General features: G+C 37.7%; 1 protein-coding gene across 2 annotated transcripts in view; it reads right to left on the bottom strand.

The window, feature by feature from the left end:
• The window catches only part of LOC116820718 (cadherin-10), a 162,339-nt gene that overhangs the window by 13,109 nt on the left and 124,697 nt on the right, over positions 1-24,533 (bottom strand). For both annotated transcript variants that reach the window (XM_075062698.1, XM_075062697.1), the window contains exons 8-11: positions 19,549-19,685; positions 17,638-17,759; positions 5,894-6,002; positions 2,660-2,911 (exon numbers count right to left, since the gene is read on the bottom strand). In XM_075062698.1, the coding sequence (XP_074918799.1) occupies positions 2,660-2,911; positions 5,894-6,002; positions 17,638-17,759; positions 19,549-19,685 (620 nt within the window). The remainder of the gene's footprint in view (positions 1-2,659; positions 2,912-5,893; positions 6,003-17,637; positions 17,760-19,548; positions 19,686-24,533) is intronic.

The following is a 24,533-nucleotide window of genomic DNA, read 5'->3' on the forward strand; positions in this document are numbered from 1 at the left end:
AATTGAAATTATTAAATATTTTTGGATGTTTTCTACATTTTCAAATATATTGATTTCAATTACAACACACAATACAAAGTGTACAGTGCTCACTTTGCATTATTATTTTTATTACAAATATTTGCACTGTAAAAATGATAAAAGAAATTGTATTTTTCAATTCACCTCCAAGTACTGTAGTGAAATTTCTTTTTGTGAAAGTGCAACTTACAAATGAAATTTTTTTTTTGTTACATAATTGCACTCAAAAAACCAAAACAATGTAAAACTTTAGAACCTACAAGTACACTCAGTCCTACTCCTTGTTCAGCTAATTGCTAAGACAAATAAGTTTGTTTACATTTACTGGACATAATACTGCCCGCTTTTTATTTACAGTGTCACTTGAAAGTGAGAACAAATGTTTGCATGGCACTTTTGTAGCCAGCATTGCAAGGTATGTACTTGTCAGATATGCTACATATTTGTATGCCACTTCCTGCTTTGGACACCATTCCACAGAACATGCTTCCATGCTGATTACGCACATTAAAAAAAATGTGTTAATTAAATTTGTGACTGAACTCCTTGGGGAGAATTATATTTCTCTTGCTCTGTGTTTTACCCACATTTTGCCATATATTTCATGTTATAGCAGTGTCAGATAATGACCCAGCAAATGTTGTTAGTTTTAAAAACACTTTCACTGCAGATCTGAGAAAACACGAAGAAGGTACCAATGTGAGATTTTGAAAGATGGCTACAGCACTCGACCCAAGGTTTAAGAAACTGAAGTGCCTTCCAATATCTGAGAGGGATGAGGTGTGGAACATGCTCTCAGAAGCCTTAAAAGAGCAACACTCTGATACAGAAACCAGAGAATTGAACCACCAAAAAAGAAAATCAACCTTCTGCTAGTGGCATGTGACTCAGTTGATGAAAATGAGTTTGCATTGGTTCGCACTGCTTTGGATTGTTATCGAGCAGAACCCGTCGTCGGGATGGACGCATGTCCTCTGTAATGGTGGTTGAAGCATGAAGGGACATATGAATCTTTAGTGCATCTGGCATGTAAATATCTTGCGACACCAGCTACAACAGTGCCATGCGAACACCTGTTGTCTCTTTTCAGCTGACACTGTAAACAAGAGGCAGCATTATCTCCTGCAAATGTAAACAAACTTGTTTATCTGAGTGATTGGTTGAACAAGTTAGACTTAGTGGACTTGTAGGTTCTAAAGTTTTACATTGTTTTATACTTGGGTGAAGTCTTTTTTTAAATATAATTCTACATTTGTAAGATCAATTATACAAATGATGTTGTGCAACCTCTTTATTAGGTGAATTAAAAAACACTACTGCTTTTGTTTTTTACTGTGCAAATATTTTTAATAAAAATAATAATATAAAGTGAGCTCTGTATACTTTGTATTCTGTGTGATAATTGAAATCAGTATATTTGAAAATGTAGAAAACATCCAAAATATTTAAATAAATTGTATTCTATTATTCTTTAACAATGCAATTAATCACGATTAATTTTTTTTAATCACTTGACAGCCCTAAAAAAAGTATTGCTTATTCAATAAAAGATACATAACTAGCAAGGAGAAGGGTTTAAACAAGTGTGTGTATACATCTTGTCACCTAAACTTTACTCTTTCCTTGGCAGTTTCCACTTAGCTCACTAAGTGAGGACTAAGAGTCTGTACAAACAAATTCCATGTATGGCATGATAGCAGGGGATCAGGCTCTAATCTATTGCACTGAACTGAATCGGTGAAAGTTACTCCTGATTTACCAGTGTTAAGGGCAAAATTTGGCCCTTTACGTAATATTTCCTGAGCTTTTTTCATGTGCATGAGAGAACTAAAAAAAGGTACATCTATTATCAATACAACACACCAGACACGTATTTTAATATTTGAAATGTTAGCATCATAAGCATATTAAGTATATGCGGCATTTCATGGCAAAGTAAATAAAGTTTACATAAAATATCGTTGGTCATGGGCTAGGCTTTTTGTGCGTGTTCTCATGGAGCATCCTGACCTTCATTTAGTTTTCACAAGATCTACTGGTTTCAGGGGGTAAACTCCATCAGTTCATAGAGAAAGGAACACTGTTTCCCTATGAACGGTGAATCACTACATGAACTTAAGATGAAAAATATTGATAACTTTTCTTGGCTCTCACAACCATTTTGAGTACATTTCCTATTAGAAAGTGGTATAGATAATGGTTTCACATGGGTAAAGGGGTAAAAGTGTCTCAAATTATTTATCTGCTTAAAAGTACATTTTACAATTCTCTGCAGTAAATGCCAAAAACTGAAGTCTCAGTTCACTGATTTGACTTTGCTACATAATTCAACCCTTTTAGCCATTTTTAAGGGAACAACTTCACTGTAAGTACACAGGTAAGGCCATTTGCATATTGAAATTTGTTGAAACAATTTAACAACCTGAGATTTTTCATTCTTAGTTACCTAGATGTTTTATTATATCCAAGTTCATCATAGCATAATCTGTTTCCACTGTATTACAGTAGTTTTTGAATCTTGTATCACAAAACATAATCACTAATATTTCAAAACTAAGTAGCTTCCCATTGGTCAGGCCTGTATATCTCTGAAGTATTAGTTCATTTGGGAAAAGATGCATTTTTCTATAAAACTTACCTAGAAGTATAATGATGCAGAGGAGAATAGCAATTAGAGCACCAGTGCTCAGGCCAGCAGGAAGGAGCAAGGCCTCAGCACTACAGGACTGCATGTTACCACGGTTGTCACAGGTGCACACTCGAATTGTCAGAGTGCCAGTGCTACTCTGGATTGGGTAGTCATTGTCCGATATCACCACTGGCAGGAAATAGGTGCTTATTTCATGTCTATTGAAGCCATTTCTTCTTGTCAAAATTCTGGCAGTGTTATCTATATCAGATAAAAATAATTATATATATTACTAATGTGTAATATATAACTATAAAATTCATGTATTAGAGGGGTAGTCATGTTAGTCTGGATCTGTAAAAAGCAACAGAGTCCTGTGGCACATTATAGACTAACAGAAGTATTGGAACTTAAGCTTTCGTGGGTGAATACCCACTTCGTCAAATGCAAAATTCATAGCATATATAATATACACAAACATTTTGTATCAGAGTTTTTGGTTCACTATGTTATTCTGGAAAATGCGCTTCCTTAATATCTGACAGCAGGCTTTTTTCTACTGGCATTTCAACTTGACCAAAAGGATGCTTCGCCTCTTTCTTCCCCTCAATATGCTGTTGTCCAATGCATTGTATTCCTCAGTATCTCAAGCTGAAATGTGATTGGGTCAGTGATTAACAAAGGCATTCAGAAAATCAAAACGCGATACTGTATTCCTAAACAGTTTAGACACGTGAATGTACTCCAGATACTGTTTATGTGTAAAGTAGTACAGTCTTAATCTGTAGTGTAAACAATAGCATTAAATGCTGTGCAGATAGCCTCCCTACAAGTCAGAGATGCCAGGAGGGCTGCTGCTCTTTCTACTAATACAGGACAAAAATACAAAAACAAGAAATAAGGGCAAATGTTTCCTCTTTGATCAGAATTGTCAGTCTCTGCTAGATAAGCATTATCTGTCCTGCCAGCGGACTTCCCATTGAAGTTAATGAGTGAAACCTATTTACAAAAAGTGTAGAATATCATTAGAAATGGATAAGATATATTTTCTTAGAGACCATCCTCTGCATAGGCAGGATCTATTCCCCAGGATATATCCCCTATTAAAATATTGCACTTGGTTTGAGCTAGAAGGCTGAGAGAAGTGAAGAACATTCTATTGTATGCATTCTAGAATGTTCCTTTACAGTTCCTCCAATCTGATGTCACCCTTGTTTCACCTCTTTTTATGCTGGCTGATTTCATAATTCTAACACAAGCCAAACAGACTATGGATGAGTGCTCATGTCCCATTTCCCCAAAAAAAGTCAAACTCTTAAAAGCTTTTCCTGGCAACAGTCAGAAAAAAAAAAAGACAAATGAACAAAAAGAAACCCAAAGTGGCTATCCACTTGGAGTCATCAGCCTCATTCAGCTTTACAAAGGAGCAAAGACAGAAGACTAAGAAGCGAGTCCCTTTAGTCAATCCTCCTCTGCTCTCATTCTCCCCTCATTGACTTCCCTCCTCAAAAAATCAGGCATTAGATTAGCCTCTGCTATACACTGCCTCTGACCCACAACCCAAATATTTAGATCCTGTTCTTGCATGTTATTCTCTGTTGCTCTCCCTTCACCTGTTGTAATAGACTCTCCATTGTTTGTACATAAGCCAGAGGAACTTTTCTCAGTCATGGTGCCTGGGGGTGCAGGAGGCTGTGGAGACTTACTAAACCTAGAATGATTTTTCTTTTCTTTTGAGTCTAGGATTCTGTGAGCTTAAACTGAAACTGACAAGGTGAATTAAGATTATATAAAATGAAATCTTCTGCATGTTGAGGACAGCTGACAATCTTTTGGGGACAGTAGGCATTTACCTACCTCCAAACTAGCTTCTAAGTTAAGCCTCTACCATTTCCCATTTATGGCTTATCTCTACAGAGCATACGTTCATTCATTTCCAGATAAGGGGCTTAATGATGAAATCAGATCAATGCCATTTGCTTTTGAATGTGAATAGATGAAGTAAACCTCCAATGATTACAGGTCTGTGTCCTTTATATAACTTCAGTGAATTTATATTTTGGTTATGGTGTACTAAATGTATCTATGGACTACATGTAGTGGTTCTATCCATGTCACAGACAGCATTTATCATGACCCTTCAACTGCCTCATCTACTCCCCACTGGAACTACTTAAACATTCCAGAGTCCTGAGCAGCTTCATATAGTTTAAGGTACAATGTCCTGTGACCCAGAGGACACACAAACAATTTGATACTATCAGAATGGAGAAGATTCCTAACTACCCAAAAAGGAACAATGCTGCTCCTTGCCTTAGAAAGACCCCCAGATACCAGGTTTCAGTGCTATTTTCAAAGTCACCTAGTGGATTTGGACACCCAATTCCCATGAATTTCAATAGCAATTGTGCAGCTAGTCTTCTAGCAGTTTTAAAAACCTGAAGTTGTAGCATTCAGATTTCAAAGTCTGATATCTTCAGACCTGTCTCATTGCTCCTTGTGCTCCCATATCTCTTCTAATTAGATTGTAAGATTCTTGACGCAGGGTCTGTCTGCACAGAGCCTATCATTGTTGGTCCCTGCTCTATGATTGGGGCTGCTAGGCACCACCATCTTCTAGAGCTAAACTCAAATGTTGTGTCCCCATTTGGGAAACTGTTTTAATAATAGAAATAAATAAGAGCTGATGAGGACTCAGCAGTCTTGATTCACAGTCTGAACTTCTTTCTAATTTTAGATACAGTGCGGGTTAACATGACTCTCTTGATTGTTCCTTGACGTTCAGTTTATAACAATCCCCAAACCAAAAGATGACAAAATCACAATGTTTTAAAAACATGTAAAGCCACCAAATGCAACTGAAATCCTGATCCAGATTTATTTCAATATAAACTTACATTTGAGGTTTGTAAAATATTAAAATCTTTACTCTTCTTTTAAAATAAAGGAAATTATTTCCATCAAATTGTTGATACCCAATTTTCCATCATATATCCCATAAGTGTCACTATGGACAAGAAGAAAGGATCATAAGCACAGTAAGGTTATAGGCAACTCCACAGTAGCAACATTAATTTTGTCTGCTATCTGTATGAGGTTCAGTGGCCCGTGAAAGCCAAGTCCTTTGTTCCAGTTAACAGGTCTTAACTTTTGCAAACACAAGTTCAAATGTTTCAGAAAAATACTTGTAATAACTTAGGAATTAAAGATAAATCTTATAGCATGGGCAAGCTCTGTATTTACCTTCATTATCTTGAACAGTAAAGTTTGGGTTAACAGCAGCTAAACTGAAGAAAAATTTTTGTCCTCCAAGGGGGTCATCTTTGTCTACTGCACTTATGGTCTGTATTAGCTGCAGACAAGGAAAAACAAAAGTAAGCAGGCATTGTGATATAGTTATCTGGTTACTTCAAGGAACAGTGCCAGCTTTAAAAAAAAATCCATATTTATAAAACAAACTATGGTATAAATAATAGCATCTAATATGATAAGTAATCAAATGTACCTTTCGTCATATATGCTGCTTCTTTTCCTGATGAAGCGCAAAAAATAAAGCAGTAAGTAACCTAGCTCATTGGTCCAGAGTTTGGATTCCAAACACTGCAAAGTGAAGTTTAAACCCAGTATTTATAAAATCAAAATGACCACCTCTCCATAATATTCTGAACTGCTACCCACCTTTGCCCCTTACACGCTTCTCTGTATATTTTTAGCAAGTATATGCAATAGCAATTCAGATTAAATTAATACACTTAAAACTTATACAAAGAATTGGCTAAAATCTTTGACAGGAAAATATCAATTTCAAAACAAAAATATTCATTACAGTTCAAACTGAAATTTGTATTTCGTTTAAATGTTTGAAAACTGAAAATAATATGAATGTTTTAATATCATCCCCCCACCACATTGAAGGTAATTTTTTTTTCATTATCTCCTTTTTTCCCCCTACTCTAACTTTTCCAAAGTTGAAGGAGTGTTGAAAAGTCAGACTGGCAACAGCAAAAATGAAACAGTAACTCTGCCACTGTAAATCTTCCAAATCTGAGGAAACTGCAAGAGGAAGAGGGGTTAAAAGAAGATGAGGGAAACAAAAACTATTCAATGTCAAACACTGCAAAACAGAAACCACTTTGAAACTTCTAAATTTGTAATGAAATTCATTTGTACATTTCTCAGCACAGAAAATCATGTAAATTAAGAGTTTATGAGGGAAAAATTGTTTACCATGACTCTCAAACATTCTATTCAAAATGCTAAAACACATACACCTCTGTTGCCCCTAGCTGGGATCTGAGATCCTGGGTAGATCTCCTAACTTAGGCTGCATCAGACTACTTGGGGTGCAGATTTCCAAAAAAAGCCTGTTGTCGACATTGCAGGAAGTAGTGGTGATTCCCTGCCATTTTTTCTATTTAAATATGCAGTGAACCTGTGTAGTTTGTCATTGAAACTTCACTGGCCGTTAGCTACGGCAAGTGCCATCTCTTAGATGTAAACCTGAGATCTTTGCTGCTTCATCCCAGGGTGACTTCCAGTCACAGCCTTGGTTATTACTCTGTGCTGATGGTTACCAGAACTACCTCTCCACTGACTGACATCTCGCCTTCAGTGTTCCATTATCTGCTCAAGCTCAACTTGGCAAAAACTGAAGTTTCTTCTTGAATCCTTCCACATATCCTCCCGGCTCCATTACTGTTATCAGCTATACAATCTGACCTGATCCACAAGCCTGCAATCTACCTGTCATTTTTGACATCTCTTCTGTGACATGCAAAATCCTGCTTTCTTTGTCTCTCTAGAATTTCCAAAATGCATCTGTTTTCTTCATTCCTAACATTAAAACTCTTGTAAAGTAATATCATCCTTTGCCTCAGCAATGGTAACCTCCTCTCTGTGGCCTTCGAAACATTCATCTAACTCCCCATTTCTCTCCTCCAGTCATTCCGAACTGCAGAGGTAAAACTCTTTCACATTGAAAGCTTAGGCTATCTCTCTCTCAATTGTGTTCCTTTATCCTTCTCTAAAGACCCTCCCATCCTCACTTTTCAGGCCACTGGGGGCTGCGGGAAGCAGCAGGCAGCACATCCTTCAGCCTGCACCACATCCTGCAGCCCCCATTGGCCTGGGACAGTGAACCGCGGCCAGTGGGAGCCGCGATCAGCCGAACCTGTGGACACGGCAGGTAAATAAACTGGCCCAGCCCGCCAAGGTGCTTACCTGGCGGGCTGCTTGCCAAAAGTTGCTGATCACTGGCTTAGGCTAAAGGAAAAAAAACATGTTTCAAAAAACTTTGTTTCTGACAATAGGCAAACTCAACAGGACAGTGAAATTTGGCTTGACATACTTCTACATACATACATTATATGATGAGACACTGGCATATAATATCCCTACTGATTTAGGATCTTACATTCCGTTCATATTACACACACAGACACACACTTTTCTTGTATATAACCTCTTTCTTAGTAAAGAATCCTAATGTTTTCCAAGCAATAGGGATGACTCACCATCAGTGAGGTACAGCTATGTCTTAAATGGAATACAGCAAGCATTCTGTGTCAACAAAGCTTCTAAACAAGATTTAGGAGGTTGAATTAAACCAGATAAAATATTAACGGGAATTTTAGGAGGGCAGCATCCTGATCCAGGTTCAGTTTGCTGAGGACTAACTCCTTGATTATCTTAAAATGTGTCATGGGATCTTTGGTGACAAGCAGTCAGGCACTTGGTTGTACACCTGATCTGAATGGCAGCACCTTCAGCAGAACTAGGGTGACCAGATGTCCTGATTTTGGTCTTTTTCTTATATAGGCTCCTATTACCCTCAGGGCTGGCTCTAGGTTTTTTGCTGCCCCAAGCAAAAAAAAAAAATTGGCTCCGCCCCCTCCCCCTCCCCCCCGCTTTTTGTTCTGGCTTTTACATGTTTGCACTTTGCAGTTTTGTTCTGACTGTTTAAACTTAAAAAAAAATGAAAACAGGGAATTTGTAGTTAGTGAAATAAAACAATTTCCTACTAGTGTAATTTTAACCTTTAATTTTAACAAAAACACAACTACAAACAATTTGAGTTCAACTATACACTGTAATGAAAAATAATTTATATGAAATTAATTTTTGTGGTTTTTATACTTGCGTAGTCTTTTAATAAGTCAGTGAAATCTAAATTTTTTGCAATAGTACTTTCAATTGAAATTAATGAGAGTCCTGACAAACGATTTTGAGACATGGTGGCCCTCAAATAATTTTTTTAGTAATTTCAGTTTTGAGAAACTGTGCTCACCAGAAGCCACTGATACTCGTAATGTTAAAAGAATATGTAATACTATAGCAGTGTTTGGAGTGAAAAAATCATTTCTTGCTATAAATTCTTATACTTTTAGAGGAGAAGTTTTAGGACATATTAGCACAGATAAAGCTGTTAATTCATCATACAATACTACTGTATCAATGTCAGCAGCATTATCAGGTCTTCATTAGGTCAGCATTATCAGCTTCATGAGGTCTTCTTTGAAAAACTGATTTTTAACATTTCCAATATCGTATAAAAATTCAAATGTTTCACAATGACCATGAAACTGACAAAATCTTTTCTTTAGTGGAAGTTATAGCTACATCCAAAATACAATAGAAACATTCAGCTTTAAACCTTTCATTTGGATCAAGAACAGGATCATCATGAGCCTCATAACAAAACGGTCTTGTTTTATTTCCGAGGACGAATGGATTATTGAGGTGCAAACGTTGGTTCAAAATCAAGATCCTCTGCTATTGTTGTGCTTCTTTGACAGTTTCTTCAAATCCTTCATCTGAATGGTATTTTTTTTAATATTTCAGAGTTTTATAAAAATTCGTCTTTTCCTCGGATATGTCTATGGTTATGGTCTGCATAACTTTGCTGGTCAACTTAATTTGATTTAGAATATTATGCCAAATAACCGTGCAACATGAAAATTGAAACTGCATCATTTTCTGAGCCAATGTTTCAAGCTCATGTCAAAATGAAGGATCATACGACAAGTCCTGGCTTCTTTCAAATAGTGCATCATAAATCTCTCCTGATGAATATCGGAATGGTTTAACAGCGTCTATCCTGCTTTCCCATCTAGTTTGACTTAGAGGTTTAAATGTGAGTTTTTGTTCAAGATGCTTCTTCAAAACTGCCCAATGGTGTGTAGAAGCACTAAAAAAGTTGTAAATTGCTTGCACTGTGGTAAAATAAGAAACAGCATCTTTAGATGATTTGACGGCATCACTGACAACCAGATTGAGCGAATACACATGGCAAGGAATGAAAAAAGCTCAATTATTTAAATTTATTATTTTTTGCTGTACACCTGCATGTCATCCTCGCATCTTTGAGCCGTTATCGTACCCTTGGCTGTGCATATTTTCTAAAGGTATTCCACAGTGTTCCAATCTCTGTAGAATTACATCTGTGAGGGCTTTCCCAGTAGTTTCATTCACTGGTATAAATTCTAGAAAGTGTTCACAAATTTTCACTTCTGCATTTTCATCAATTTTCAGAAATCGTAAGACTATTGACATTTGCTCGGTTTTGCTCAGATCTTGAGTACAATCAACTATAATTGAGTAATATTTGGCATGTTTCAAATTTGATAAAATTTCATTATGCATTCCATTAGAAATTAATTCTATTATCTAATTTTGTGTATTTTTACCCAAATAATGGGTGTGAATCTCTCCATCTTTCACTCTTCATACATGCTCAGCCATAACATTATCAAATTTTGCCAATAACTCAACCAATTTTAAGAAATTTCCATATAAAATATCCGAGGATCCACGGAATGCAAGGCACTGTTCGGCTAGGAAATTAATGATTGCCAGTAAACGTTCCAACACTGCTTGCCAACATAGAATTTCTGAATTTAGTTGACGTTGCTGTACCGCATTGATTGTTGTACTGGAATGTAATCTGTTTGACAGCTCAATCCAATTTGTCAATGAACATAAATGATTTATTGATGTTTCATGTTCTTTCAAATGCTGATGCAAATTTCGCCAGTCATTAAAACCTGCATTTGTCAGAAGAATGTCCGAGTTACAAAACAGTTTGCAGCAATAACAAAAAACTACATCTTTGGTCTGTGAATACACTAACCATGACCTATTAATTATCCATTTTTCATTTTTTTCTTCATACTGGATGGCATAGATCGATTATTCAACTCATTAAATGGATATTCAAATGTAGGATCTAATTTTAAAGGACCTTTTTTCACAATAATCATTCGCATTGCATCAGTAATTATTGTCGGCCATCTACTTAGATCTGATCCTACATCAGTCTCTCCACCTTCCAATAATTGTTCTTCAGTTTTAGATCTGGATAAGAGTTCTTTGTTTCTGGACTCTTCAGATGATGTAGTAAATCTTTGGATGGATTGTGATTGTTCGTCTTTATCAGTTAGCGAAGATAATCTTTGGTCAGATAGTAGTTCATCTTTATCAGTTGATAAAGGTAATCTTTGGTTTGATTGGTCTTCATCAGTTGATGAATAATCATCTTCAATGCATTGCTTAGAGCTTTCTCCTTGATTGTCGACTTTTATAAAATACTTTTTTGAAGTACGAGAGAGTTTTTCTAATTCTTTTTGCCATTTTTCTCTTTGTTGCCAGTAGGCAGCACTGGAAAGTTGTTTTAATCTTTGTCCTGGCATTTTAGCCCTATAACCACTGACACCGACGCGAAATAGAAATTAGCGCGAATGGTGCCGATAGAGCAGCACAGTACACACACGTAATCGTGATTTGAGTGACCGTGTCACAACGTGACACAATATTTTTCACATCACGCTCCTATTGCACTACTGTACTTGCCATAGGTAAGGTGCTAGTTATTGGGGCAAGAGAGCTCCCCACGAGCTCGGATACACACTGGACCCAGCTCTGCTGGCATTTTCCCAGTGCTGAGGCCACCCACTTGGGAACCTGAGGGGCATGCAATGGAGAGAGCTCTGGGGCTGAAGGAGCCGAGGAAGAAGTGCTGGGCTTGCTGGACAGGTGCTGCCCCTCTCTGCCAGATCACTCGCCCCCTGCAGGGGGAAGGCAGAAGGAGACTCCAGGCACTGGCATGTGTGGGGCTCGGGAGGCAGGCAGCAGCCTCTGGGATTCCGGCAGGCAGAAGCTCCCCAGGGGACCTGGGGATCCTCCCACCTGGCCCACCTCTTACCTTACTGTGGATCTGGCCCAAGGTGGATTCATCTCCCATGGCTGCCGCTTTCGTGGCTGGGGGTTGGGGCTGCTGCTGGATCTCAGCCCCGCTCATTCTTGGTTTTCACCTTGGCCCCAGCATGAGCTTGTCTCAGCTCAGGCTGCCACTTCCCTGGCAGAAGGCGGCGTGGAGGGGAGGAAGAGAAGGAGGAGGCAGAGGCGGGGACAAGCCGAGAAGGAGCGGCCCACCTGGGCGCCATGTTCCGCCTGTCCTTTGCAGCCGAGGCAGGGCCACGCTACCAGAACCCACCTGGGGAGTGGCCACTGACCGTGGGAGAGCAGCGGGGACAAGCCGAGGAGGAGCGACCTGTCCTGTGCAGCCAGGGCAGGGCTGTGCTACCAGCTCCCACCAATCTCCTGTGGTCAGCGGCCACTCTTCAGCCAGGGCAGGGCCGCGTTACTGGCTCCTGCCTGAGGATGGGGTGGCTGCTGCCCGCAGGAGAGCAGCAGGGACATGCTCCACACTTAGCCGGCTCCCTGCCCCGCTGCACTCTAGCGGCAGAACAACAAGCTGTTTACTGCCCCCTCCCCGGGGCGATCAGGATCCAGCCCAGGACGCTGCCTCAGGTTTGAGCTGGGGCCCAAGCATTATGCTGCCCCATATATTTTGCCACCCCAAGCACCAGCCTTTTTAGTTGGGGCCTAAAGCCGCCCCTGATTACTCCTCACCCCCATCCTGATTTTTCACACTTGCTGTCTGGTCACTCTAAGCAGAACAGAGCTGTCTAACACCATGCTGTATGGAAGTGTGCCACCTGACTCACTAACACAACTTCTTGCAGTTCCCATCCAAGTATTGGTCAAGCCTGAGCTTCAGTTGCTCATAAAATACATTATTAGATGTGATAGGAGTGATAGGAAACAGCCGATCTTGTAACTCTTGTACTCATCTCTTTTGGAAGTAAAGAACATTTGTACTGTTAATTCAATGTTGTTGGAGTTTTAGTTGGCTAAATCCTGCTCAGTTCCATATTGTATCTGTAATAGTCATGAAAGTTAGCATTGCCTCTGATATTAAGAAAGGTATCTGAAAAACATGCAATGTAAGTAAATAGGTGGTCACATTTAGAGACAATTGAATATTAAAACTGATTTGCCAAATATGCTGCAAATAAAAAACTAAATTTGGTTCATTATTATGCTTGATCATGTGACTCAAGTATTCAAAACTTTTCACAAATTTTCTTTGTTTCTTAAAATCACCTGCCTAGAACACATGGCACTTTCTGTGAAATACTACAATCACACAAACAGCAGCAACTAGGTAAAACATGGTAAAACGAACTAATGTATCTATTAGTACTTTTTGTTAAGTAATAAAGAACACCTTGCGGGCAATAACAAATAAATTAACTCAGTCTCCCCACTGATGTATGGAGGTAAAATAGATGAGTGGGAAGCTCAGTTATATCTCTCATTGTCAGAACAACACTGTTTTTTTAGGTTTCAGAGTAGTAGCTGTGTTAGTCTGTATCCGCAAAAAGAACAGGAGTACNTACAGCTCACTTCTTCGGATGCACAGAATGGAACACACAGACAGGAGATATCTATACGTCCGAAGAAGTGAGCTGTAGCTCACGAAAGCTCATGTTGAAATAAATTTGTTAGTCTCTAAGGTGCCACAAGTACTCCTGTTCTTTTTACTGTTTTATTAAAAAAACAGAACGTCAGAAATACATCTTATTCATTATCCCTATGTTTTTTTCCAGAACAAAATCTTAAACAGATTTTACTGAATGCTAGAGCGTGTACATAAAGCGAGTTTAAGCTAATTAACACTGGACATACCACCAACCATCAGCTAACCTACTCCATCTACTTTTTTCTTACTACAAATATACTGAAACAACATGTAGAAATTTTTTTTCCACAGTTCTGAATATAAAACAAAATGTGTATACTGGAATTAGTAGATGAATTAAATTTTGCAGCAAACACCAAAAAAATTACTTTTTTAAGTAATGTGGTTAATACTCAGAAAATGAAACTCCTAAGAAACCTCCAGTTCCTTTGGAATACTTGAAAATATTTTCTGCACACTATGTGAGAAAGTGATAATATTGGTGACAAAAAAGTGGAGAATATACTTAGATTTGCTATGAAAAGCATGTCATAGGGCTAATATATTATGCCATAATATGTATAACTCCTATGCACTATTACTATTTAATTGTACATATTATATGTATAATATGTATACTGTTGACTCCTAGAAGCCAACGTGGTGTATGCTAGCCATTATCCAAACATACATTACTGTCCTTGACCCCTCTCATCACACATTGGTTGTTTCCTATGGTTTGTTTTTGAAAGAAAAAGCAGAAACTAAAATCATAAAGCAAAAAAGTTACATGTGTACATTCCTTTGTCGTGATGTCACCAGCAATTATTATTGAGCTAATTTCAATATTCTACTCATTGCATTCTTTGCTTCTTGATTTTCCAAGAAAAATACAAAACGAAGAAGAAGAAGAAAAAAGAAGAAGAAGAAAAGATAGCTGTCTGGAAATGCCACCAGTCATTCCCCACACTGTTATATCCTTCACCAGCCCCTTTTCATTGCTGGAGTGATACATAGTAACTGCAGTGGAGCCAAAGATCTTGTACACTCTGCATGGTTCTGATCACTTTTTCTCAAGAGAGGGAGATAAGGGGGATCAAGGGGGATCAAGGGTGAGTAAAATGGTTAGAGGAAAGGAAATATTTCCTTGAGAAGAGCATGTGAAAAGATTGGGAATGTATAGACAGACTATTTCAGTACATAAACCAGCCACTAGCTGATCAGTATTAGGAAAAAACTTCCCTTGTGGGCAGTTTATTCCAAAATAGTTCACTGCAGGGTTCCTTAAATCTTCCTGGTACTGACCACTGTACTGGAGTAAATGGACCACTTACCTAAATCTGGTGTGCAGATTCCTGTGTATCTGTGTTCTACTCAGAGTACAGAAATCCTAACACATCATGCATAGCAAACAGTACATTAGTGTGGCATGCGTTGCATGACTATCTGGAAACAAAAGAGTAAGGCTTGGAGAGCTGTAAAAAACACAGTACTGAAAGAAGAAAGACTAATCTCGATACAATTTAAAACACATGGGAGAAGGTCAAAGAAGGAACTAAAGTAAGAAATAATTGGAAGAGATGAGAGATTGATAAGAAAGATGATTGAGTGAATGAATCACTGAGAAATGATGACAGAAAAAAAGCAAAGATATCATGCTACTAAGGAATCAAAGGCAGTAAGAATGTCCTATAAATACATCCAGAAAAGAAGAATAATGGCAGAAAATAAATCTGCTACAACTTGAAAAGATGAGGACTGTGAATTTTAAATAAATCTATTTGAACTTAGCTTATAATAAAAAGGCTAATGATAACAAGGACATCGGAGAATTCTAATCAGGGAAACTGTTGGATATGACACTTGCAGATGCCAAGAGCAAAGGATAAACAAATAGATGGTAAAACTATATTTGATAAAACAAAAAAGATATACATGTCTCGATCTGGATGAAATGGACTACAGAGTTTAACAAACACTGGGTATTTTCTACTAATTCTTTATAATCTGCAATAAATTAAGACAGTCAGAAGAGAGAACCAACAACTAAAAAAAAACAAAAAACAAAACATACTTTATAAAGTTTAATGATGAAAAATCCATAAATTAGCCACTTAGATGGATATGTTTTTCAGGTATAATATTTACACATAGGATAAGGGAGTCTGTATAGATCTGGTAAAGGAGAGTATAATAACTGACAAACAGTTTTTGTTTATTGAGCACTGATCATGAAAACTAAATTTAAAAGTCTCCATCATAGTTAGTGATTCAACAGCTACTCAAAACTCTGTGCAAGTAAGGCCATGAGGGCTCCTAAACCCTGCTCTGAGGACCATGCTGGAGTAAGCAGCCTGTCTCATCCCAATGGAAAGAAAAAGTGGCAAGACAGCAGTCAATATCTGGAACAGATCTGGCTGTATTTGTCCTAACCCAGTGATTTCTCTGCTGAACGCAGCCCTCCTTCACAGAGGAAAGAGGTGGTAGAGATCCTTTCCAGCCTGTGGGCAGGTGAAAGACTGTTTAGGCTGCCCCACCTCCAGGATGTCACAGGACAACTGTAATTCCATGCTTCCCTTGGCATGTACACCATCTAACTGGCTGTAGATTTGTTTGTCTCTCTGACTATATGGTGAAGAGTACAGGGTAGCTGGAGACTGGAGGATAAAGACTGGAGGAAGTTGGAGGAGTGCAGCAAGGATGATTTGGAAGAGGAGGAAAACAATTAAGACTCCTACTCTGCATCGTCTCATACTTATACATTATGTTTCTTTGGTGTTTGTCTATGCCTTTGTCTGTCTTGTGAATTTATAGTGTAAGCTCTTTGGAGTTTTTCAGTAGGTTTGGAAAATATCGAGCATACGTTAGATGCTGTCACAATAGCTCACATTTTAATATATTGAATTATCTTATTTAATAGATTAGTTTTCAAGAAACCAGTCAACATAATGTCACAGATTAAAAATATAAAGAAATTAAATACCTCATTACATAAAATACTATATTCTAGCATGAGGTTGAACATTTTTTGATAAACAGTGGTCACTTATCAGTGGGGAACACCATTCAGTGAGGTCTAAATTTGACTATATGTCATTTGTAATTACGGTAACAAAAAAGGAGGAACTAATATACAAGAAGATAGAATTAAACTAGCAATGACCCAGAGAGATTAAGTTGTGTATATCATAACCATAATCAATACCAGTGATTATACAGTTCATAAAACAAATCAGAAAAATAGATAAAATGGGCTAGCCATCTGGAAATAAAGGCATCCAAGAAATTAACTATTTTCAGATGTCTGTATTCCTCCTCCGCATTCTCTTCAACTGTACTGTGATGCGTACATGCCAATCTGATACCACTGATGCCACTTTTGAGGACATTTTTTATTCTCAGGTTAATGTGCTGTGGAACACACAATACAGTAATAGAGAAATTGTTGGGTTTCCAACAGCCCTAATGGATAGCTGCCTAGTAGAAACTAAACAGTGGGCTGCAGAGTCGTTCACTGTAATCAAGTATATTTTTCTGTATTGTTTTGTTTGGTTTCTATAAAAACCAAACAAAAAAATATGTTACCAGTTCAGATATTAACATATTTTATGTTTTTGTTTGATTCGCCCACAGAAAATGTTTGAAAGATAAAACTGTCATTTGCATAAAAATGTAAGTGTGACATTGCTGTTTCTAAATCTGATAAATATGAATTCAAAGTACAACTGAGCTCCACAGTATGGACCTCTTTTTGAAAAAAAAAATCAAATTTGATTACCAAATATTTATAGCATGTTGCTTTCTTCTGGAAAGATAACACTGAAACCAATTAAGAACACATCTTTCAGACCTATATGCTTAGGCATCTAAAGCAACAAAACAAAAACAGATCCACGGATGCAAAAGCTTAAGAGTAAAATTAATAGAGTTCCTGTAGAAAGCCATTTCTGTAAAAGTAAAGAAAAGTAATTTGGTAATTTACATGCTGGCGCAATTGTAAAGTATTATTGTGCAGGTCTAAAGACTGATTTACTGACAGCCATTCTTTTCCTTCATTTTATTTTATAAACTGTACTAGAAACAGTCTTTCTCAAGCAGCATGCTCTCTCGAGCATTTTTAAAGAATGGCCTAAAACTGAGTGCCATAGCAAAACCGAATAGCTTAAAGTATTCACAGAAAGCATACCTGTCCAGCTCTTGCATTTTCACATACAAAAGTATCATAGAATACAGCAAACTGTGGGGCGTTGTCATTAATATCCAAAATTCGAACAGAAACAGAAACACGAGTGGTATCTTTGGGATTGTCTGCCAAAAGAAAAGAAATGAAAACAGAAACAAGTGATTTCTTGCTCTCATTTAAAAAAAAAAAAAGGTTTGTTTTCTTTAAAATTCTTCCAGAGCTCAGCATTCAAGGTCAGATCTTCAGCTCGTGTAATTTGGCATAGCTCCCTGGACTCATACAAGGTGAAGATCAGGCCACATCAGTGTTCAGAACAGATTTTGCTTAGTGCCAGAAACAAATTCATTTACTGGTATCTAGTGGGCAATTAGGCTGTTTACATGAAGATAAACATTACTTCTGTTAATGAAATAAGCAAATGTAATATATAAAAAGTATCTCTATTAGGATAATTAAATGATAATTGTTGTTTTTGTTGGGCTCAAGAGTATTGTTCTGCTGGAAGTTTGTTTTTTAAACGCAAAATGTAATGGATGTTATCAAATTTGTTTTACGCTGAGGAGCTGTCGCTGAATGGCAACAAACATATTCTAAAAGGATATTCTCGGGATCTGATTTTCCTTTCACTTCCCCTTTTATAAATCAGTAGATACTTCACTAAAGAAAAAAATATTACACCAGTGTAAAACTGGTGTAAGTCAGAACAGAATCACAGGCTACATGTTTAAATTCCTGTAAGAAAAAAATATAAATTTATAATAATTACTTTTTAAATCAACCAAATAAAGGGCTTATATTCCCACCAACTTCTGTGAGAGTAGGATAGGATGCAAATTTACAGCACTAAACTGAATAGGGTTTCATTTGTTTTTAATTTTTGAGGTACTTATCTTTAGTGTAAGGCAAGTCATGCATACATCATCCATTTCTGAGAACTCCTCTACAGAACTATATTAAACATTTATATGTTTTTGCTTTGTTTCTGGAATAGGATAGGAAACAACGAAGATGGACTCTGAATTATTGTTTTGACTGAGTGTATGACATGCTGTGGTATCTTGGGAACAATCGGTGAAGAATTCAGGTTATGTTTCCACTGTATCTCAGAATCAGTGTTTGTAGCTATGTCTACTTGACATAGTAAATTTCTTGAAAATGGCAAACAGAACAAAAATCTGAACGTCATGAAAAACAATGTCCTAAATATTCCAATATTGCCTTTTCTTTTCAAAGAATCTCAGTAATACATTATAAAGGGATGGTGACTGTAGAGTTTGGCAGGTATGAATTTCAAGCAATTATTATGCAGATTGATTGCCCTTAAAAGACCTGAACTTTTCCAAAAATATTAGCACACCTTTTTAGCGAGACCTAATTACTACAACTAAGTTGAGAAGTTAAATTCTCTCAAAATATCCTCACAAAGAAATGAATGTAATGGTTCAGATTAAGCACAGAAGGGCCTTGAATTCTCACAGTATGAAAATACTGTGGAATAACACATTTATCACAGTGGCCAGCAGTCTGAAGAATGGTGGGCACCAACCATGCTTATCATCAGAAACTATTGCTTTTACCAGTGATATAGTGCTTACCCTAAAACAGAGAATTTAATAATGAATGCTCCCCATGAGTTGACTTGAACAATCTCAGATTTTTTTTGTCACCTAAAGTCTTTTGTGTCAGTGGGACTGGAATTAGGTGCAGTGATATAGTAATCTTAATGCTACCTTGGGTTTATTCTATTTACTTGTAATCAAAATGGTTTCTTGTAAAGGTCTGAGATGAATGAAAAGATGTATAGAGCACCAGCAGTTGGACTGAATGCTATTTATTTTTAAGAAATTTATTCTGAGTGCCAGAAGTATTTAAATCATTTTTTAAACAAAGGAAAACTAAAAAGATTTGGCTTACTGATCTCGGCTGCTATAACACTAAGATTGTGCCACTGTGATATCTCGCGGTCAAGTGGTTTGGAAGTGTAGATGGATCCATTTCCAGAGTGTATATTAAATATTCTGTCAAGATCAGTGTGACGATCCAAAGAAAATCTAAACATGATAAAGAAAGAAAAAAATTGTCATGTGAGTGATTGAAAATGAAAAAAAGCAACTCTACCTTACAATACATCACATAACATTCAGATTCTTTACATATTCTATCAGAAAAGATACATGAGATAATTTAGATGAAATAAATGCTTAGTTTCTGCAAGTTTAAGCTTTTTAAAATGCTGTACAGTTCATCTGCTAGTTACGTTCATGACTGTCCCTGAAACTAAAACCAAAAATACTTAAAATCATTCTCAAAATGTTAACCTAATACACAGAAAAATACAAATCCTAAGAATGATCTCAATATAGATTTATCCATTATATTTTCTCTTGCGATTTATCCTGTAAATTTCACAGGCTTCTGTGAATGTTTTCTTTTTAACTAAATGATATTGTATTAAAATATGAATAATTATGGGGAGTGAGGGGAGAACATTGTTTAAATCAGTAATTAAACATTTTTTTTCTGAGAGGAAAATTCTCTTTCAATTTGAAAAAAAAACATGTCAGACTGACGACTAATTTCTGCGCTTTTTGAAATAACTGTTTCAAGCTTTCAGCTCCTAGTTTAATGTAGATTTATTTAAATAAAATCAAGTTTTAAAAAATCAAAATCAAAAATGTTAAAAGTATGTTAACTGGCAGGATTTTCAGTTTTAATGAAGCTAATGATATTAAGGAACCTTTGTACAGTACTGCAAAGCCTTTGCCTTGCAAATACTCATATAGGCAAACCTTCCACTGACTTGTCGAGAAAGTCATATTGTCACATGGTGGCAAACTGAAATCAGTTATCAGATTGCTCTCTGATTCTTCACATTTAGGACCCAAACCTGCATTTCTCATGCACCCAAAGTTACCCCTAAAGTCAGTAATGGGTTGGAGGTAAATGAAGGATCAGGGCCTTTCAATGGGTGTATCATGGGATTTCCAAAAGCACTGAAGGTTTGTCTAACTCTACACTTATTGGGAGCATAGTTAGGCCAACACTGAGTTGTTCTGAAAACCCTCTCCAGTACCTCTAATAGTATGCAGGTATGATCTTTTTGGAGACTCATTCAAGAGTTTGGGTGCTTCTGTGAATGTATATGAATGATCTAGTAATTTCACAAAAACCTGTCTTTGTATTTCCAGTACTTACTGATTTCACCAAGGCTGGAAATAGTGTACCATGGGAATAGCCTTTCTCATGGTATTTTGATGCTTCCAGTCCCAATTAAACCAGGAAGCGCAGAGGTATGCAAAAATGACAGAAATAAAATAAACTGATATGAACTTTTTGAAACCACACAAAAGATTTGCTTCAAATTTGGGGTAAAAGGTTTGGTTAGTTCTGAACCAGGTGACCAAATTACAAGTTATAATTAAAGAAAATTCCCTAGTGCCTGGCAAGTTTTGGTGGCATTATATTTCATCAATATGTCTATATTTCCTAGCAGTGATTCTGTAGCCATCAACTGTATCTTTTTTTAATGTGGAGAAAAGTCAAGTTCGATATTACAGGTTTTCAACAGGCAAGCGATGCAGCTGTTTGAGTTAATTCTCACATCATAGTCCCACAACCCAGATGAATAAGATTCAATCCTATGATATTTATAAGCCCAAAATATTTGGTTATGTATATGTTATGCTACCATACACCTTCTACATCATCCGAGTGTTCTTAAAAGCCTGCAGAAGCTACTGTAGATCTTCTAAATCACAGACAATAGCCCTCTTGTTACTCAAGTCTGTTAAAAAAAAGAATAGTGCCACAGGAAGCACCAGGCCACACAGTTTCTCTGTAGTTGTACCCTATTTTCACTTTAAAAATCGGATTTCTATGACAGGGAAGACCTGAGCTACAGAATTCAGATACAGTGCTGAGTTTTGAATCCTACCTAAAATTTGGGGTATTTGGATCTTGGCTTTGGTTTGGACTATTTAGGTATGCCTATACAGCCTGCAGCAGCTAGCCTCCCAGCTCAGCTCCACAAACGCAGGCTCACAGGGCATGTACTACTGTGCTAAACATTGCTGTGTAGACATTCTGGCTCACGCTGGAGCTCAGGCTCAGAAACCTAGGAAGAGGGTTGGGCTTTTGAGCCTGAGCTCCAGTCCAAGCTTCAGTTCTAAGTGCTATCTAGACAGCTAGTTTTAGCATAGTAGCACAAGCCAACAAGCCCCTCAAACTGGGAGAGGAGGCTCGCTGCCCCAGGCTGTCTAGGCATACCCTTTTAGAGGTAAGGATCGCATGTAGAATGCAGATCTGGACCTGGATTCAGATTCCACCAAGCTTTGGAAGAGGGCGGCTCATCTCCATTAGTTAAAAGAAAAAAGAAAAAAGACATGTAGGCAACTTCATAAGCTGCCCAAATTTTTCTTTTTTAAATAGAAAAATCACATTAAAGCTTTATCCAGGCTAACCTGATTACAAAAGGACACAACCCGTCTAAATAAAGAATGCAAAATATTAGTTGTCCATTGTCTCCTGTAATATCTGCTATTCTATAGCTGTCCAGTGATGGTTTGGTAGTAACTAAAATGTTATAATCCTCATTTTGAAGAGCTGGATTCTTTGAATAGAAGTGTGAAGCTATTATTGAAATTAATAGAGTCAACATATGCACACTGGAGGGCTAAATTTGACCCCTACTATGGAATTTGTTTGTTAGTTTTTTCCAGCAGAAAACAGAAATAACAAAAAAGGTAAAGAATCATACACATTTGTATGTATTACTGCCACATATGTGGAAAGTCCTGCCTTGATCTGTTCCTTGAACAACTTAAATCAAGACTCATTGATTCTTTTCACTTTTTTACTTTAAAGGTCTGTCATTACTCCCATTAGTTCACATGTCTTGCCTGTACTGAATTACCTTCTGTCATTCAGTGGAAGAAACACTAACATGACAGAGAGTGATGATGTGACAGCATCTTCAGTCTATTATGCTATATCAGTAACAGAGTATGATGGGGCAAATAGCTTATTCTGTTGAAGTGGTTCCATTCATCAAGCCGTGTCAGAGAAAACACAAATGAAACCACCAACTTTGTTCCTTTTAAGATCACAGATTCTAAAACCTGACTACTTAGATCAGGGTTTCTCAAACAGAGGTCGCCACTTGTGTAGGGAAATCCCCTAGTGGGCTGGGCTGGTTTGTTTACCTGCTCTGTCCGCAGGTCCAGTCAATTGCGGCTCCCACTGGCCGCAGATCACTGCTCTGGGCCAATGGGAGCTGCTGGAAGCGGCGGGGACTGAGGGAGGTACAGTCCACCACTTCCAGCAGCTACCATTGTCCTGGAGCACCGATCCGCGGCCAGTGGGAGCCGCGATCGGACGGACCTGAAGAGGGGGCAGGTAAACAAACTGGCCCGGCCCGCCAAGGGCTTTCCCTACAGAAGTGGTGACCCGTTTGAGAAACCCTGACTTAGATTTTCAGTTGTCACATGAAGTTAGAATGGATAAAGGAGCAATAATTAAATCCATTATCAATACTGGGTGCTTTAAAGGTTCAAAATTTTCATCTGCTCTCTTACTCTTCCACCCGGAATAGTCATCATAAGTGAGGCTGAAATTCAGGTTTTTTTTTACAAGCCCAGTTTTACCATCCTTCAAAATCTACAAACAAAGGAATATTGGCCACATAGACAGTAAATTATGCTTTGTGTCTACCATATTTGAAGTAAATCAGACAAGACATACACATATTTTGACACATTTGTCAAATGCGACCAAAGTCCAAATAGTCTTTTAAAGCTTAGTACTCAGAGATTGGTTTGGGTTTCCTGCATGCACTGCAGGTAGGCTTCCTGATTTTTTTTCCTCATCCAGTATGTGGGAGGATGTTATATTTTCTTGTTTGAAGTGCTCCATCCTGGAATATGTACGGTGCAAGAAATACTGCCTCAGTTTTTTGAGGTCTGCATAGCTGTTCAGCATACTTGGAGTAATATGTAGTGGTCAGAGAAACATTACATCCACCATGATCACTCTACCACACAGAGGACTGGTATGCAGTCCCTGAAATCCAACCACCATAGTGCAGACAAAGGAAGCACAATCCTAGTCTTTGATTCTTATGGCTTCATCAATGAGGCCAACAGAAAGCTCTTGACACCAACTACTGAAAGGAACTCAAAGACCACCCCACACCAGTTCACACAGGAATTTAAAGATATCATCAAATCCTTCCCCAAACAGTCCAAGAAAAAGCTCTATAGCCTCATCTCCCAGGGACCTTCTATATGCATCCCAAGATACACAAACAAGGGAACCCAGACAGACCCATCATAATCTGGCCACAGTACTCTCACTGAAGGAATATCAGGACTCTCAGAAATCATCCTCAAAGCATTCACAAAAAAAAAAGGCCAACTTCTGCCAAGATATTACTGACTTTTTCCAGAAACTCTGCAATATTAACAACCTCCTCCAGAATGCCATCCTTGCCCTCATAGATGTCACCAACATTCCTCACCATGAGGGCATTGCTGCCTGCCTGAAATTCCTACAAGACAATGTACAACACTTGGACATCACCCACACCAACTTCCTGTTTAACAACAAACACTGTGTTCAAACCATGGAAACAGTCATAGGTACTAGGATGGCTCTCCAATACAGCAACCTCTTCATGGGCCACTTCAAGGAAGAATTTGTCAAAAAATGCATCACAAAACCAAAAATATACAAATGCATCTCAATATATTGTTGGTTTGATTATACATGACACATCAATGATATTTTCATCTTCTGGACAGACAACCTATACTTCCTCATGAATTTCAACAGCCACCCCCATCCATCAAACTCTCTGTAGAATACACCCACATCAACATCAACTTCTTTGACATCATGATCAG

The sequence above is a fragment of the Chelonoidis abingdonii genome, chromosome 2, assembly GCF_003597395.2.
Source record: "Chelonoidis abingdonii isolate Lonesome George chromosome 2, CheloAbing_2.0, whole genome shotgun sequence".
NCBI classification, from domain to species: Eukaryota; Metazoa; Chordata; order Testudines; family Testudinidae; genus Chelonoidis; species Chelonoidis abingdonii.